We start from the raw sequence: 18,661 nt of genomic DNA, 5'->3' as shown, positions 1-18,661 counted from the left end.
AAATCCAAAAAACGATATATTGTCAAAATTTTAAAAAATTGGAAAATATCTTGAAAAAATGACCATCTTAGTGAAAACCTAGCAATAGGCGCTTTGATGTATCTTTAAAAAAAAATTTAATTCCAAAAATACAAAAAAATAAAATAAAATAAAATTGCAATAAGATTCAAGTGGTGAAAACTTGGAAACGGGTGCTACTTGAGGCCTTTGCACCCCTATTTCTTTAGCGCGTGTCCTCGATACTTAGCGTTTCTCTATCATTCCTTGTCCTTTTTTCCTTGGTTTGAAATTGGTCTTTGTCTTTGTCTAGGGGGCATAACTGTGTTAGCTTGGGTCTTTTGGATGCGTTAGTCTTTAGGACACCTTGCAAATGATGTTTTTCAACACTACCCCAACTTATTTTTCAATACAACCCTTGACATCGAGTGTCTTTTTTGAACACTTATTGGTTTGGTCTTACCCAATTTTGTCATGTGATCTTACCTACTTGCAAGCATTCGATCCTTATCCTTGAAACTCAGTATTAGTTAATACACTACATTTTTTAAAACACAAACACTTAATGCTTGAGCTATGTCATGATTTTTTCTTTGTGTGCTGACTGTTATTAATTTTTGTTGAGTGTCCTTGCCTAATAAGTCTCTCCAGTATGCATAGCTAGAGGACTTGGGGCATGAGGCATATTTTTCTTTGCTTTCTGCTTGTGGGTGTGGTCTTAAAACTCTAGAGTGTCTCTTGTTGTCCCCTTGAAACACTTAGGAGATTTGAGACATCATCCTTGACTGTTTTGAGGCATACTATGATGCAAAAGGAAACAAATGCATAGCAGGGATATAGAAAGAACTTACTAAAAGTAACTGGTGAGTCTTTAAATAGTTGTGCAAACCTCGACTTTTGGATAAGAGGAGAAGCATTGACTTAGGCTTAACCTCCCTACCGCGGACCATATCCATCCCCACACAATCTTTTGAAAAGAAAGGGCCTTCCTACCCCAGGCCTAGGCTTGGTATACTACTAGTCCAACCATCTGAGCAATACCAGTGTTTAGAATGTCCGCACAATTATGAACGAACATGTCTAAATAATTGACACTACCGACATCATGTGATCTTTAGAAGGCAAGCACACCTTTAACGACCTTGGCCAAGGTCTTTGGATGGATTTAAAATGCCTAATCACCATCTTTCGATTTGACAACAGGAAACAATATAAATGGACATGCATGAGCTATTAAAAATGATTTAAAATGTAATAAGTTTATGGATCGCTTCTGATTTTGATTTCATGTTCTTGCAGATTTCCTCTCACCTCTTCACCTCTTTTTCTTGGCTATTCTGCCAGGTGACATCAATTAAGCAATTTGATTTACAGTCAATAATGAGACTTGAATAACTTGTGCAATTTCAAATGCATGAATAAAGCAATATTAAAGGAAAGTGCGGATCACGTAACCTGATCACATAGGTATGAAATTTGGATTGATTTTGTAGAACCAGCTTCTCTGAATTACGCATCCAACACAAAGCTTATAGCAGATAAGTCTCCAACCAAACCAAATGCAACCAATAAGAACAATCGGAAAAAAGGGAAAATGGAAGTAATGATATAAAAGGCGGGTTTTCTCTGCTCTTCCAGCTGGTATATTAAATATGACATACAGAATATGAAAGACTTCCAAGAAGCCGTGACCCTTGAGCAGTTTAAAGAATTGTCTTCTTGTAACACTGATAACATATGCTAAGTGTACATTTCAGCCTCTTATAAGGAAAAATAAATAAATATGGAAGGAAACTCGAAGGTTGTAAATCAAAAGATAATTTATAAACATATATATTTACTTGCACATAAATATAATTTATTAAGATGGCAACATATTTAATGTTTATCCAAGGTACAACGGCAACCATTGAGGATTTGATATACAAAGTTATGAGTGGAATGAATTCCAATTGCAGCAGCAACATACCTTCAGAAAAGGAAGAATATATCTATAGTAAAGAACAAACTTACATCATCACGAGTCTGATAGTGCGAAGACCATGTGCCAAATATTCCTAAACTCTTTGTGATGATGGCAGTGATAAAAAATGTAACTATCATCCTCGATAATAAACAAGGCCTTCGGCGAAATCCGATTATAAACGGTTGAGTATGCTAGAAGTGCACATATGAACTGTGGAATCAAGATTGGAATGCTAGGCAAACAAAAACAGTGAATAAAAAGGAATGGTCTGCAATCAAACAATGATAGTATGAGTGTTAATAGGGAGTGATCATGATTAAGAAAAGTTTATCAAAATAAAAATAATAAATTGTATCTTAAAAGGAGACATGTCATTTCATTTCAAAAGACATGTTGTAAGGGATAAAAGATGTATGTATGTGTGTATGTACATATATATCTATATATGTGTGTGTGTGTACATATATATCTATATGTACACACACACACATATGTACATACATACATATATATAAAATTCATTTTTGAAAAATAAGAAAGACAATAACAGGAGCAGTAAATAAAAAAGATATTGAGATTTTGTAACAAGGAAGACTATGGATAAGAAGTCATGACTTTAAATATAAACTGATATATTATATTTTAGTGATAAATAAAAGTTTTCCTATTCATGTTCATTCAAGGCAAAGAGAATAAAATTACAATATGGATTTGTCCTTTGTGATTGATGAAGCGATTATTGGATTATTTCCAACACTGCTCATGTGTTAGATTTGTTATAGCATTCTTTGTTTGATAATCAAGGATAGAGTGCAATATATGCGTATTTCCTCATCTCTGTCTAATTGGGCTTCCCACTAGAGAAGTTAGAATCCTTTTGGAATAGCATTGAATTGCATAAGGTGATTTGTCATCTAGGGCACATGAATAATTGATGATATGTTAAATTATATTGTCTCATAAAGTTGTACATAAGAATCTTCATTGTGTTAACTCTACTGCCCAAATAAACAACACACTAGTCTTTGGAATCATTGAAATACAATTATTGGATTTATAGTTGAAGTTAGCATTTTTTTTTAATCTCCTTAGAAGCATCAACTCAATTATTATATAAATATTCAATCATATCAAAGAATTTAAATAATTTAATATTGAACAAGTTCTAAAGATTTTGCCAATCTAAAAACTCACAAAGTTTAAACTCGCTGTAGGAAATCTTTGAACCAAGCAACTAGAGTTCATGGATGGTTTACCCGCCTACGTTTAGCGAAGCCTAAAGTGCAAGGGAATTGAAGTTATTCTTGCTTGTTGGCCAAAACTAATTGAGTAATCTTATTGGAGAATTGGCAAAGCTCTTGGCTTTCCAATTTGTGGTTTTGGGAACCAACATAACTTACACGCAATCTTTCTTGGCCATTATGAAATAGGTGTCTCCAATAGAGAAACGACAAAACAATGAAGCACATACATTTGATAAGAGAAGAATAGTTTTGATAGCCAACATCGAAGGAGAACCAACACAAACATACAAACCAATATAGTGAACTATAGTCAATGCTTGAGAAGCTTAAGTGGGATATGCTCAACAAGAATAGATAAAAAAAAAACTCTTGAGAGAACCTAAAAATAAATGAAAGATGCTAGAAAATTTATTTGTCCATTGCACTAATTGCAGTTGCACGTGAATTTCATTTTCATTTAGCAGTATGGGATCCAACCTCTCTGATCATCACTCATTGCAGAGCATTAGCTCCTGACGCTAGTGACACTGGGTAAACAAACGAGAAGAAAAGGGAAATCAAGAAAAGAGCGCATGTTTCGGCTCCAGTATTTGGTATTCCAAACATCAGTAAATCCCTTAGCAGAGGGACCCATGCAAACTAAACCAGGGAGAATACCATTCGAATGTAATGCCACTACAAACTGAGAAAAGCAGTACATTGTTATGAAGAGGTGTAGAGGAAGTTGACATGACATCCGATGATCCAACGTGCAAATATTTGATTGATTGATTCTAAATTTCTAATTTGAAAACACGGTCACAAACTTTTTAAATGAAGATGACGTGCTTCTAAATTGATTTATTTTCAAGAATGGATCCTCCAGATGCAATGCCATCTCAAAAATGATGCTCAACGCCATTGAACAATAATCACATTTAAAATTATTGATAGATTTCCTGAAATCCATGAGCCATCTTGTAGCGCACCTTATTTATTTATCTGACATCGATGATCATGATATAGAGACAAAAGCATAAGCAACTTGAAACTATATCATCTTTGCATAGAAAAAACTATATATCTTTCAACCACAATATCAAAATGGTGAAAGGCCAAAAGAATACTTATCTAATATCAATGTCAAGTAAGAACAAAAAATGCTTGATACAAGGTAGAATACTCCATCAATGCCGTGCTCCAAATGCAAATGATTTTCCTCTATAGTGGGATCAAATTCTGTGGAAGTATATCATCTTGATCGGTTTATCTCTTCTATAGCGGATGTCCTGACCGACATTTTCTTGAAACCCTTCCTCTGTCATTTTACCTCGCTCTTCTTGTTCGTTGTACTCAAATGCGAGAACATTTGTGCTCTATAATAAAAGAACAAGATAGACTACTACTTTGTTGCTGTTATAGAACTAGGCTTTGATACTATGCTAATGTTTTAGCCCAGAAATAGAGATAAACAAAAAAAAAAAGAGCATAAACAATATACAAAACACTATACATTTACCTTGGGAAAACCCTTCTGTGGAAGGGAAAAACCCAGTCACACCAGCAAAAATGTCTTTTATCGATTATAAAAAAATTAATATACAATATATCAAGCAATCACATCAATAGATTGTATAAACCTCTTCATCTTTCATACAAACGTCTCTTTGAGTCCCCAAAATAAAACCCTTCATATTTCCACATATACAACACTTCACATTTCCATACACATGCCTCTTCACATGCCATATGACACGTCTTTTTGCATGGTATGACTTGAATATAATCACAAATATCTCTTTCAGCTGAAGATGACCATAACGGTCATAACAAACATATTTCTATCTCATAAAATCAAAGATAAAGATCTCTATTGCAGCTACAAACTTCATCAGGCTCCAGAGTTGAACTTCAAGGATGACACAACTTAAACAGTGGGGCTCAATGGAAACATTCATTGCAGATTTTCAGAAACTTTTAGTGATAGTGACTAATAAATAAAAAAGAAGACGTGTAGTTGTCTTTGTGGATGGTTTAACAAAGCCTTGGAAAACCCATCTACTTTGCAGGAAGCAATCAAAAGAGCAATATACTCGGATACTTTTAACTTCACCAATACATATTTGAATTTTGAAATTCAAATATTCAATAAGATTATAGACCTTATCATATACGACCGTGTTCATGATTCCAATGCAAATCAGCAAATCATCACAATTACAAAATCCTGACCTGTATTTTTTGATTGAGATGAGGAACAATGCACCGTGGGTATTTGCAAAAGAGGGCATCAACATATGAAACCAAGAAGTTATATATGGATTATTATACACCAAATTGGTTACTAAGTTGCAATGTGTTTTAAGTCCAAATGGGCTCTAGGCCTCGACATTATAGATGTTGCCTTACCTTCACAATACTTGAACCATATACTACTTGTTTACCATCAAATACTGAAGACACTTGTATTGTTTAGAACATCTATCTAAATCCTGTAGTTTCTCAACGTTCAAGGGTTTTTGATATCTGTGTGCATATTTGGCCAATAAGTTTGACAGGCGGTCTCTTTGTATTTGGTCTTCTAGTATTTGACTGTTTGTTCTTTATGAGTTTATAGTTTCCGACTGAGAGTGCAAGATCTTATTCTTACCTATAAGTTGTGCTTGCTTTTTATCAAGTGATTGTTAGACATTTGAAACTAGCTGGAAGCCACTCCCAGCCAGCTTCCACCCGCATCCGCTCCAGCATCCGCATCCATCCACTTCCGTTTCTGCCTCTGTAGCCAGGAAGCCCACATTGTCTTCTGAGGCCCTCAGAGAGAGAAGTAGACCACGCAGAGGAGGTGGTTGTAGGTTTCAAAATCAAGAGTTGCAAAAGAAAGCTGGCAAGGTATCTATTCCATATTTTGATGACCTAGGGGAAGTCACTGCTAGATCTTGGGTTTGAAAAGTAGTTACTTATTTTCAGCTTAAGCCCATGGGTGAACATGAAGCCATTGAATATACAACACTGCATTTGGAAGGTAGTGCTCATGCATGCTGGTACCATGGGCTGAGTACTCTTGGTTACAGTCAGATTGTGTCATATGCAGAGTTTACAGAAAGACTGATAGACAAATTTGATTAAAGAATCTAGAGTCGAACTTCAAGGATGACATGACTTAAATAGTGGGGCTCAATGGAAACATTCATTGCAGATTTTCAGAAACTTTTAATGGCAGTGACTAATAAATTAAAAAGACGATGTGTAGTCGTCTTTGTCGATGACTTAACAAAGCCTTGAAAAACCTATCTACTTTGCAGGAAGCAATCAAAAAAGCTAGGGAAATAGAAACTGACAACCTCAAGAAGTAAATTTCAGTCATGAAGTTTTCACCACAAAAAGGTAAAAAAGACCAAAAAAAAACTAATAGAGATTCAGATCAGAACAAGCTGCATTTGAGGTGTGATGATGACCAACTCAATCAGCTTAGAAATAAAAAAAATGTGCTTCCAGTGTAGAGAACCATGGGACTCAACTCACAAGTGTGTAATTAAGGCTAGGGCAAAACAACTTGAATAATTCACAGCCTCTAAAACAAGCTCGGAAAATTCAGAACAACAAACTGATTTAAGAGACAAGTGAGGAGGATAGGGTTAGAAAAGGGACAAGGAAAGGGAATGTGTCATGGCATAGTTGATTAGTTTGCAAAAAATAGGATCTTTCAGAGTTAGAGGAGTGTTGTGTGGGCGGCAAATAGTCACTTTTATTGATACAGCTACAACACAATTTTATCGATGAAGGTATTCTGGCGATTTTGAAACCTTAAGTGTGAACACTTTAATGTAATTGTTGTAGGTTCATTGTCACTTGTACAAGGAAGATTCCAAATTTACATATTCTGCCAGGCGAGCATGAGTTGAAAGATGACTTATATGTTGTGAGCATTGGTGATACATATGTAGTGCTTGGGATTTTGTGGTTGCGTTCACTTGGTAATTTTATGGTGAATTTAGAAACTACGGAAATGAAATTTGAAGTGAATGGACTCAAAAACTACACAGTTAAATCCTGATAGCAATATCACAATTTGACTTGCTGTGGAAATTATCTCCTACTTATCAATTGATGAGCTTAAGGGGTTTTCTATTGAATGGTTCATAAGGCACAACGCTTGGTGAAGGTTTTGCAAATGGGGTTGCAAGCAGAGTGGGTTTAACCATGGAGGGAACTCTGTGGTTAAGCGCGCTCAAGCTGGAGTAGTACTAGGATGGGTGATCTCCTTGGAAGTCCCAGTGCTTCACCTCTGTTAGCATCACCTAGATCCAATGAGTGCTAAGTGTTACATTTATTCTCATGAGAGATGGATTCATGTTGAATCACTACTCATGAAACATGGGTCAATGAGTTTGACTCAAAGACTACACAGTTAAATCCTGACAGCAATATCACAGTTTGACTTGCTGTGGAAATTATCTCCTACTTATCAATTGATGAGCTTAAGGTGTTTTCTAATGAATGGTTCATAAGGCACAACACTTGGTGAAGGTTTTGTAAATGGGGTTGCAAGTAGAGTGGGTTTAATCATGGAGGGAACTCCGTAGTTGAGTGTGCTCAAGCTGGAGTAGTACTAGGATGGGTGACCTCTCGGGGGGTCCCGGTGCTTCACCTCTATGAGCATCACCTAGATCCAATGAGTGCTAAGTGTTCCATTTATTCTCATGAGAGATCAATTCATGCCGAATCACTACTCATGAAACATGGGTCAATGAGTTTGACTCAACAACTACACAGTTAAATCCTGATAGCAATATCACAATTTGACTTGCTGTGGAAATTATCTCCTAAACATCCTATTGCTTGTGAAAGTAGGAAATTGAGAGGGGAAGAGAGTAGTTATTAAGTTTATGGCAAGGAAATGTTGGCAATAATGCATGCATTAACCAAATTTAGAACATACATTGTGGGATGTAAGTTCACAGTTAAAACGGATCATAATAGTCTCAATATTTTCTAAATCAATAGGAATTGAGTGAAAGACAACAAAAATGGGTAAACAAGCTCCAAGCTTATGATTTTGACATAAGGGGAAAAAAATGTAGTGGCTGATGCATTGTTTAGGAGACCTCATTTATGTTCTCTAGTTGAAAATACAACAGATTGGAAGGAATCAATAACAGGGTGACACACATGATTACAGGTACACAGTTCAGAATGGCTCATTTTCTATAAAGGTTGAATGTTTTTGGTGCCTATATCTAAGTTCGAGTTGATAGTTGTAAAATCTTTTTATCCTTTTCCCAGGGCTGGCCATCCTAGTTTTTTAAAACATACGAGCAAGTCAGGGAGTGGTTTAGTTGGAAAGGTGTTAAAAATAAAGTTTAGAAGTTTGTTTAGGAGTGTCCTACATGCCAACAGAATAAACATAGATGCTTCTTGATTATTGCAACCCTTGCGAATTTCCAATAAGAAATGGGAAAGTATTGCGATAGATTTTATTACCAGGCTTCCCAATGTCTAAGGAAAGAACTGCATTTTTGTTGTAGTTGACAAGTTAACTAAATTTTCCCATTTTTTGTAATTTTAGCAATATTTAGAGCAGCACAGGTGGCAGATTTATACTTTAGGGAAGTTTTTCAAATTACATGGGTTGCCTTAGAATATAATTAGTGAGATGAACAAAAGTTTTTGAGCTCGTTTTGGCAGGATTGTTCAGGTGAGTGGGACAAAGTTCACTCCTAGCAATAGCTACGATCCACAAATTGATGGTCAAATGGAAATTGTTAATAAATGGTTGGAAGGATATTTGAGGAAGTACATTCCAGGGCAGCAAAAAGCGTGGGTGAAGTGGTTACATTTGAGCAAGTATATTGTAGTGCTATAACTCCACTTATTATGTGTCAATTAAAATGTCTACATTTTAGGCTCTTTATGGATATGAACCCTCTAGCTTCATGGATTTATTGTTTGGAGATAATAGGGTATCTAAAGAAAAGAATTTGTTGCAACAAAACCAAGATATCATGAAATCCCTTAAAGAAAATCTGAATCTCCAACAAGCCTAGAACCAAAAAAAACATGTAGACCAGCAAAGAGCTGAAAGGCATTTTGAAGTTGGTGATTTAGATTACTTGAGACTGCAGCCCTACCGGTCTTGCATGAGGTAGTTTTTGATTAAAATAAGGAATTTAAGAAATCTATGGGTTACAAAATAAAAAAGACAGATTAAGGGAGTGTAATCAGGCAAGAAGGCTCAGATTGGAGAAAAAAGGAAATTTCAGACTGGCTTTTTTGCAGAATGCAGAGAATCCATTAGCTTCTAAAGGACATCCATTTTTTTCAGAAGAGCATTGTCTTTGAGTTTGACAGATAAACTCTAAATTAGAGTTAGAATCTGGAACCAAGTTTTGGAGGGATGACACCATGGAATGAGCTCGAGATGCAGAACAAGTTGAAAATATGCAGAGATGGTGATATAGTTTGTTATTGGAACCAACTCGCAGAAATTAGAGTTTTTATGGGGCAATTTTTGGTGGTATTTCAGGGTGATTCAACAAATCTTTGGTTAAATTAATAGCTTCTGGAGAAGACAAGAATATGAAACAGGAGTACAAGGTTTCTTTGATGGGGGTCATTAAAAATTAGAAACTAACGAATCAGAAGGCTTGCACAGTTGGTAAGCTCTTAGTAGACTGAAGGAAAGACAAGTTTTTTAACCGAGTTTGTATTGTTATGTTTGCAAAGTAAGAACCAATGCAGTCTCAGGCAATATGCATTGACAAGCATGGAGGTTGTAAGAGGAGATGAACGATTTTGAATAAATCACAGGAAATAGAATAAAAACTCAAGTGGAATCAAATAGACAGTCACAAAATGTTTGTTAAGGTGATGACCATAGACCAGGAAGGCACCGTCTGAGTTTTCAAGTGGGTTGATAAAGATTTTGTGGATTGTAGACTGAACATTGTTGCTATTGAAAAACATGTCTAAATTGCTGTGACTTATCTCATATTTACGGGTGTAACTTTGGCATTACCTTTGGCACACATTGATAATAAGGGTGGTCAGGAGACATTCTGGAAATCAACTGGAATATGTTAGTGTCAAAGTATCAATTAGAATTTAATTATGCATTCAAGATTTCCTCCTTTGAGAATTCGGGCCGGGAACTTGACATTTAAGGGAAGTAAACAGGGAATTGAAGCTAAATAGCATTCAGAGCTAGTTTAGCCCACATGCTGATATTATGAAGAAGTTATGGTTGTTGCTGCAGTATAGGAATGGCTGAAGAGTTGGAACTTAGCAAACATTCTTTGAAGAGTTTTTTACAAGAACAATTGGCCTCTTAATCATTCTGCGCATTCAAGGTGCAGTTTGACAATTCCCCGTGAATAACTGCTGCCAAATGTTGGAGGATTGAAATCAGAAAACTAAAGGAAATGTCTTAGACGTCCATTCTACGTTAAAAGAAAATGTCAGGAAGCTAGTTTTGAATTTCCTGTAATTTGATATCAAGAATAAATGTGAAAATACAATTTCTGTTTTAAAATTAAATTCATGCTCCGTTAGATTTTGGTTTTATGGAAAAAATCACATCTATATTAACTTGTTCGAACAAGTACCAAACCCCATCACAGAAAACCAAAAAACAAAAAACAAAAACTTAAGAGGTAGTTAGTCACATATTTGAGAATTAAACACAAAAAAATCACAATTAGATAAGGGTAGTGTTGTGTGGTTGTCACACCATTACCTCATTACAAATGGAAACCCCCTCTTTTCACTTTAGCAAGTTGGAGTTGTTGTCTTAGGTGGTTTTAGTTGGCAATGTTTTCTATCCTCCCGGTCTGACGGCGAGTTTGAGCAATTTTGGCTTGCTGGGAAGTAGTTTTTGTTTTTTGACTAGGGTTTTTCCGGGGTTTTGGTTTCCTTTCTGGGATTTTCGTAGCACAAGTTCTTGTGGGAGGATGGAATTTTAGTCCAAGCAATAAAGGTTTGCATGTTTGAAAAGTGGGAGAAGGGTCCTGAGCAAACACCATACTTGGCCAATGAAAATCCTTATTGCTTAGGATTCCCCTTGCCTATCTTTTCCCTGCAAAATCTCAAGACTTCCCCTTTGGGAAAGGTGGTGTTCAAGCATGGTGAGAGATCTTTATCATGATGGCAAACTAATCAATGCAATGGTAAAAGTTAAAACGATGAAGAGAAGAAGAAAATGGTAATTTTTCTTAAGGATAACGGTCGACACCATACTTGGTGGAAATCCTTAGCTCTAAGGATTCCCCCTCCTCATCAACCCAAAAGAGATGCAAGGTCATGCTAAGGCTAAAGAATTTAAAAAAATAGTGAAAGAATTGGCATAAGGGGTGAAATGGCAAGTTTTGGGAGTCTAAGTGACAAAAGTGAATTTGGTACTAATCCTTAGCACTAAAGATTTCCCTTGGTTGGAAATCCTTAACACTAAGGATTTCCCCCACATCAATCCTCCCAAATTCTACCACCCTCTAAGGTATTTAAATCTGATTTATGGCATGAGGGCAACATCATGAGCAAATGTAGAACAAAGAATCACCAAGAAATATTGAAATGAGGTAAATCTTGAGAAAATCCCACATGGAAACCATTAGCTTCCCTTGGTGGAAATCCTTAACACTAAGAATTTCCCTTGGTGGAAATCCTTAGCACTAAGAATTTTCACCACTTTTTTGCAAAGGTTTTAGGACATAGGAATGCTACACCGTATTTGGTGGAAATCCTTAGCACTAAGGATTTCCACCAGCCAACACTTATCCTCTATAATCGCCAAAACCACTCTACCTCTCCAAAAAAAAAAAAAAAAAAAAAATATTGAGAAAGTGACAAAAATTATAAAAATAAAAATAAATAATAATAAAAAAGAAAAGAAAAGAAGACATAAGTCTATATATATTAATAATAAAGTATAGTGTAGCTACAATAATAGAAATGCATAGATAAAAAAATATAATAAATTGTTTTGGATTGAGATGAGATTATAATTTGCCTCAGCTTTGCAAAATGATTGGTTTAAAATTGGGATGATTTTTTTATTATTGATGTGATTTTTATTTCCATATTTTCTTCACAAACTTAATGTTTTTCTCCTTTGTTTTGCAAGGTGAATTCAAGAAGGGCTGAATTGAAATTTATTCTTGGAACATCTTAGAAAATTAGAGCATTGTTGGTGTACATACTCTCCATCGCCACAACAACAGAAGGAGGAGCTAGAGGGCAATGTGATGGTCAAGGCCTCAAAACTTTAGGTGGATACTACAAGAAGATGGCTCAAGCTCGAGGACTCAGGTGAGAAGGAAGGGTTTATGTTCAAGCTATCAACCCACAAATTCAGATTGGAATCAAGAAGAAAATCTGGAAAGCACAGAAGACCCAGCTACATGAAGACATATTCAAGGAGAATCAAGAAAGATCCAGTTCATAGGTTCACGAAGATGCAATTGATTCAAGTCAATTTCATGAGGAAATTTCAAACGATGGAGAAAATCTCAAATACTGAGATAATTTTTCAATTTTAACAAACATCTTCTATAGGCCAAGACTCCAAGCATAAGATAAGGATGATGGGGTGGTGATTGTTTGCCTCCAATTAGAAAATTTCAGTTTCAAGCACAATCAACTGAATCGTGCCAAGTGTCCCATATTCTCATTGGTTGGGAAAATCATTGTAATTTTCTTATTGGCCCATGAATTGGTCCCTTCATGTAATTGGTTGTAAATTTGGCAACCCTAATTAGGGTTTTCAGGAAGCAATCTCGATCCTTAATCTTGAATTGATCTTGGTCCTTTGTAATGGAACTACTATAAAAGGCCAAGGCCTTATTAGTTGTAATTCATTAGATTAGCTTAGAGATTGGAAGTAGTAGAGAGCTAGGAGATCAGAGTAGGCTAGCTAAGGGAGAGACTTGATGAAGTTGTTGCTATAATGCTTGTCAAAGTAATTGATAATTCATTGTCGTGGTGGATTACTTAATGTTTGCATTACTAGGTTTGGACCATGCAACCTAAATTCGGGTTTGGGTCCGCGCAGGTCCGGAGTTGTGTCTAGGTTTGCTTTGGGTGCGGGCAGGGTTCGGATTTCGGATTGTGGGTTCACTCGAGTCGGCCTGGTGTTAGGATTAACCACAGAGAAAAATAACAAGTACATGCAAATATAACCAATATCAGGAAATGATAATTCGCACTGAAGAGAACACAAGACACCAAGATTTAACATGATTCAACCAATCCTTGGGCTACGTCCACCAAACAATGAGTCCAATATTATTACTTTCCAGTGATTACAACTTGATTACAATCTGTAATCTCTTACAGCTCAATACCGCCACAAGAAGCAATTATTGCATCACACACTATAAATCCCTAACCCAAAGCCATTTTATACGAGAAAACCCTAAGGATGTTTATTTGTTTGATTCGATTCAAATCCAGGCCACTAGCCTCTTGCTGATGGTAAGGGTGCCTTGTGTGTTAAACCGATGATTGAATACACTTAACTTCAATTGGTTTTCAATCTTTGGTTTGCATCTATTTGATGGGATTAGAGAGGAGATATTGATTTGAAAACCATTCAAGTGTTCCTTAGAAGCTTGCACTGGTGGGTGGAGCCGCTGGTGAGATCACACCTTGTAGAGTCCAAGTCATCCATGATTCCTTGTATTCACAGTTAGAAGTAGAAGTAGAAATATAAGCACCAACAAGTTTAAGTTAGAGTTCAAGTGGAAAAGTCGAGCTATATTTTCATTGCACATGGTGAAGCAAAATATTTAGAAGTGCAACAATTGATATCCATTGAATGAATAGTGTAAGTCCCTTTGTGACAGCCAATATGTCACATCACAAAACGGAGTGAAGTCAACGATTAGGAAGGAACCTTGAAGTCATTTCGTGATCTTACTTTGCAAGCTTAGCATGAGAGATGACCTTATATCAAGAGAGGATTGAGTGTATGGTGTTTTAGCTTGAAACATTATATATTTGATTTTGCTTGTTGTAGTGGAACAAAACTCACATCAATAGGTGCCTTTTTACATTGAGGATGGGAGAGAAGAAATTCAACGAAGAGAAAACCATTCAAGTGTTCCTTAGAAGCTTGCAGTAGGTGGGTGGAGCCGCTGGTGAGATCACACCTAGTAAAGTCCAAGTCATCCATGATTCCTTGTATTCACAATTAGAAGTAGTAGAAATATAAGTAGCAGCAAGTTTAAGTTAGAGTTCAAGTGGAAAAGTCGAGCTATATTTTCATTGCACATGGTGAAGCAAAATATTTAGAAGTGCAAGAGTTGATATCCATTGAATGAATAGCGTAAGTCCCTTTGTGACAACCAACATATCACATCACAAAACGGAGTTAAGTCAACGATTAGGAAGGAACCTTGAAGTCATTTCGTGATCTTACTTTGCAAGCTTAGCATGAGAGATGACCTTATATCAAGAGAGGATTGAGTGTGTGGTGTTTTACCTTGAAACATTATATAGCTTGTTGTAGTGGAACAAAACTCACATTAATAGGTGGCTCTTTACATTGAGAATGGGAGAGAAGAAATTCAACGAAGAGAAAATCATAGAACCTGGGTAGCTGAAGAAAATTACGAAGTGGTACCATGCTGTGCTATTCAAGAGATTAGTAGTGAAAGATATTTAGGATTTCATTGAGCATAGAAAATGTCTCTCATTATTAGGAGAAGCATGATACATATCTCAAGCCTATGGTTGGGGATAGAGTATGAAGAATGAAAAAGATAGAAGATGAGTATGGGAACATATTGCCACACCAGGACCTGACATGCTAGTTTTAAAACAGATGTGGAAATTGGCATCCTCCAGATATGCAATTATTGCAAGCACAATGTGAACAAAGAGACATGGGAGAAGATGTTGGACAAAATCCTGGACAATTACTGATTCAGTCTTCAGCTCATTCTTAACATTTTAGAAGCTGATTGGGGACAGATAGTGACAAGATTCAATAAGTACATCGATAAGGAGAGCGAAGCTGGAAGAGACAAGTGACCTACTATCGCGTTCAAGGATAATTGAATTATATTTATTTAAAATGTATTTCTGACAAATAAGATAAGAGTATCATACTGTCAAAAGTAGTAGTTAATCCTTTTTAATGTGACACCTTGTGAAGCATATAAATATTGTTTTGTAGTGGGAGTAGGCGAAGATATATTTTGTCTTCTAGTGGGCATTGGTATAAAATAATATGTTTTATTCCTTGGAAATTTCTAGAGGTCAAATCTTGGCCCATGAGAGGATTTAATCCTGGCCACTGATTTAAATTGTAAAAATTATTAAAGCGCATCTCTTCATTTTGTAAGAGGGATTTCATGAATTGTTGCTTGAAGGCTGGTGAAATGAATGCAGATTTCTCATTGACTTGGTGAAATAATGTGTATATTTGTAAGTGTGCATGGTTCTAGTCATGTTTACCAGTTTCAAATGAATATTTTGTAATTTGTACTATCATGGAATTGTTTAATGCATACATCCATGAGTGTGGTATAACCAACAATGGATGGACAACATTATTATTTTTTAATGCTGCTTTTTTGATTAAGAGCACAGTAGGTAAACCATATTGTTCTATGTTTGGTTTTGAACTGTTTATGGTTTTAATATGAATACTATAGAATGGAGAAGTTCATAAGTGAACAGAGTTTTTTTTGTACTTGCTAGCAAAAGATACTAGAGAATGGAGAAGTTCATAAGTGAACAGAGCTTTTTTTTTGTACTTGCTAGCAAAAGCTGCACAAGGTGAAGCTCATGATTATCATTGAGACACCAATGAAATTTTGATTTGATACAATCTAACAGAAAATAGATCTTACACATAGTTCATATGGAAATGGATTAATATGAATGATTTCAATTTTTAAGAAAGGAAATTTTTAATCCCAAATGCATATCAGTAATTTAGTATGAAATAAAATAACAACTAAATAGATTGGAAAGCAGATGCAATTGGTGATAAACTAGAACAAAATGATGTGACAAGTAAGACATTGGCAAAGAAAAGAAGTTCATAATTTGTTAATTTTGTTGTCAATATCAATAGCGGGAATCAATGATGACCTCAATATTTTTGGTTCATGTCTAGCAGAATGCGGACAACTTTTCACTAGTGGAGATGGTACGTTTGGACAGCTTGGGCTGGGTCATTTTGATTCTCAGCATTTGCCATGTAAAGTATTAGCTTTTGAATCCAAGCATGTTTCCATGGTGTCTTGTGGTATGCGACACACTCTAGTCTTGTTGAAAGGTATGCATCAGTATTGATAATAGTATCTCACTTCGTTTGATGATAATGTTACTAAGCCATTTGCAAATTCTGTAAGCTGATCAGTTTTGGTAGTCTATATGTCAAGAAAAATTGCATTGCTTTGGGGTATTGAACAACAGGGATATCAGACTCTTCTGTTTTTTCTTTTGGTTCGGCTAGGCATGGACAATTAGGTGCTGTAGCTAGCTGTCAAAATCTTGATGGTCCTTATTCTTCAAGGAAACAAGACAGATATTTCAACAGCCCCGTGCATGTGGACATACAGAATGTTGCATTTATTTGTACAAACGGTGACCACAGTTCAGCCTTGACAGGTTACTCACTCCCTTCTTACTTTATGAACACTTTTGTCTTAGTGAAAATTTCAAGTTCAATTCACCTATTAGTTTTCTTTTTCTAAAATATTAGTTTTTTTGTAGAAAATGGCCATCTCTATGTTTGGGGAAAAGGATTCGATGGGAATTCAGATATATTTGTCCCTATGTTAGCAACAACAACATTAAAAATCTGCCAAGTCGCTCTTGGTTGGAACCATGGCATGGTGCTCACAGGTAATTTTATTTCTTGGAAATGTGGAAGAGTACTTGCTTTTACAAGTTCCACCTAAGCAAGTCTTTGAATATCATTTTCTGATTGAAATTTCAAAAAGCATAATCTACAGTGTGTGCATGTGTGTGAGCACTAGGTTTTACAAGTGCCTACCTAAAGCAAGTCTTTTGCACATCATTTTATAATTGTATGCTGTCTGATTTTTTGCTGCCCTGATTTTCCTTGTTAAATTGTTTATAATCAATATAATTTTATTGATTGAAATAACAGATGACGGTAAATCTTACATGTGGGGAGGGTCTCATCATGGCAAGCTTAGCACCAAGAAAGAAAATATGATGCAAGCGGACTCAAATGTTTTAGCTTGTCTGTCTACTCGTGACATCTTAAAAAATGAGTTGCAGTTGATGAAAACAAATGGTTGGTTTACATTCCCTATAACAAGGATATCTTGCATATAAGAACAAAATTGTACATCTGTGGATATCAATGAAACATAATATAGAAAGTATCTAAGGTGTTATTGTTTTCGTTTACAGTTAAGATAGGATGGAACTCAAGCTATATCCAATTGAAAAAAGTTGGAGAAATAGTGTTAAAGATTAAATATTTGCTGCCTGTGAAATAGGTCAAGTTGGAGATAGCCTTACACTTCAAAGAATCAGTTTATTGGAAGAAACAAAAATCAAACAAATCTCAGCTGGGGCAGAACATTCTGCCATAATATTAGGTATGCTGATCAGATGGGACATTTTGAAGGCACCTTCTTTTCATGCATTTAAATCTATGATGCTATTGGTTTAACTTAAAAGTGAAGGAAAACTGAAAAATGGGATTGATGTCATATTTTGTGTAGACGCTAAAAAGTCTATGACTATTTTGGTTCATTATGGATGCAGAGAATGAGGTTGTTATGACATGGGGTTGGGGTGAGCATGGTCAGCTTGGATTAGGGAACACGTGTGATCATCAATGTCCACAAATTGTTCCCATTTCCATTACACCACGTGATGAGCAAAAGAAGTATGCAGTCTATTGTGGAAGTGGATTTACTTTTGCATTAAGATACTAACCTTGATATCTATATATATTTTGTTTTTGTATATTTTTACGGTATCTTCTTGATACCTGTATATTAAAATTATTACAGTACAACAATTTTGTAGCTTTCAAACATATTTGTACTTTAGTTTATTCTGACTAAAATGGAGTCTAGGATGAAAATAGCAGAGAGTCGTTGTAAAACTGGGGAGTTTTCAGTTAAGGATTCTTAAGCACTATTATCCACCAAATTCCAGCTCAATAACTGGAGTATTTACCCAAATGGCAGGATAAGCATATCTAATGTAGTTATATTGTCAGTTTGCTCTTGCAACACAGAAGCCTTATCCTTTTCATTACATCTTTGTCATGCATTAATGTCGGGCAGTTCTTTGCTCACTATCCTGCTAATCAGCTCCTAAACTAACAATTAGCACACTTTGTTTGTTAGGCTTGCATGCTTTGAAAATACACATAATAATAAATGGAATACAACACATGTAAGTAATGACAAGTTTTGCAAAGCAAATGGTGATTGGATTCTTTTACTATACTTGACATCTTTCCCATCGGATTATTTACATT

The 18,661-nt window shown here is 35.6% G+C and overlaps 1 protein-coding gene across 2 annotated transcripts in view; it reads left to right on the top strand.

The window, feature by feature from the left end:
- Nucleotides 1-18,435, top strand: part of LOC149534818 (Regulator of chromosome condensation (RCC1) family protein) — an 89,465-nt gene extending 71,030 nt beyond the window's left edge. For both annotated transcript variants that reach the window (XM_089804539.1, XM_089804538.1), the window contains 6 exons: nucleotides 16,307-16,465; nucleotides 16,606-16,800; nucleotides 16,906-17,037; nucleotides 17,306-17,455; nucleotides 17,664-17,765; nucleotides 17,935-18,435. In XM_089804539.1, coding sequence (XP_089660665.1) covers nucleotides 16,307-16,465; nucleotides 16,606-16,800; nucleotides 16,906-17,037; nucleotides 17,306-17,455; nucleotides 17,664-17,765; nucleotides 17,935-18,107 — 911 coding nt within the window. In that variant the 3' untranslated portion in view covers nucleotides 18,108-18,435. The remainder of the gene's footprint in view (nucleotides 1-16,306; nucleotides 16,466-16,605; nucleotides 16,801-16,905; nucleotides 17,038-17,305; nucleotides 17,456-17,663; nucleotides 17,766-17,934) is intronic.
- Nucleotides 18,436-18,661: the final 226 nt, after the last annotated feature.

The sequence above is a fragment of the Cupressus sempervirens genome, chromosome 10 (genome assembly GCF_028749045.1).
Source record: "Cupressus sempervirens isolate cs-2001-9-10 chromosome 10, ASM2874904v1, whole genome shotgun sequence".
Taxonomy (NCBI): Eukaryota; Viridiplantae; Streptophyta; class Pinopsida; order Cupressales; family Cupressaceae; genus Cupressus; species Cupressus sempervirens.
The sequence above is the reverse complement of the archived record's forward strand: the minus strand, read 5'-3'. Positions and strand labels throughout refer to the sequence as shown.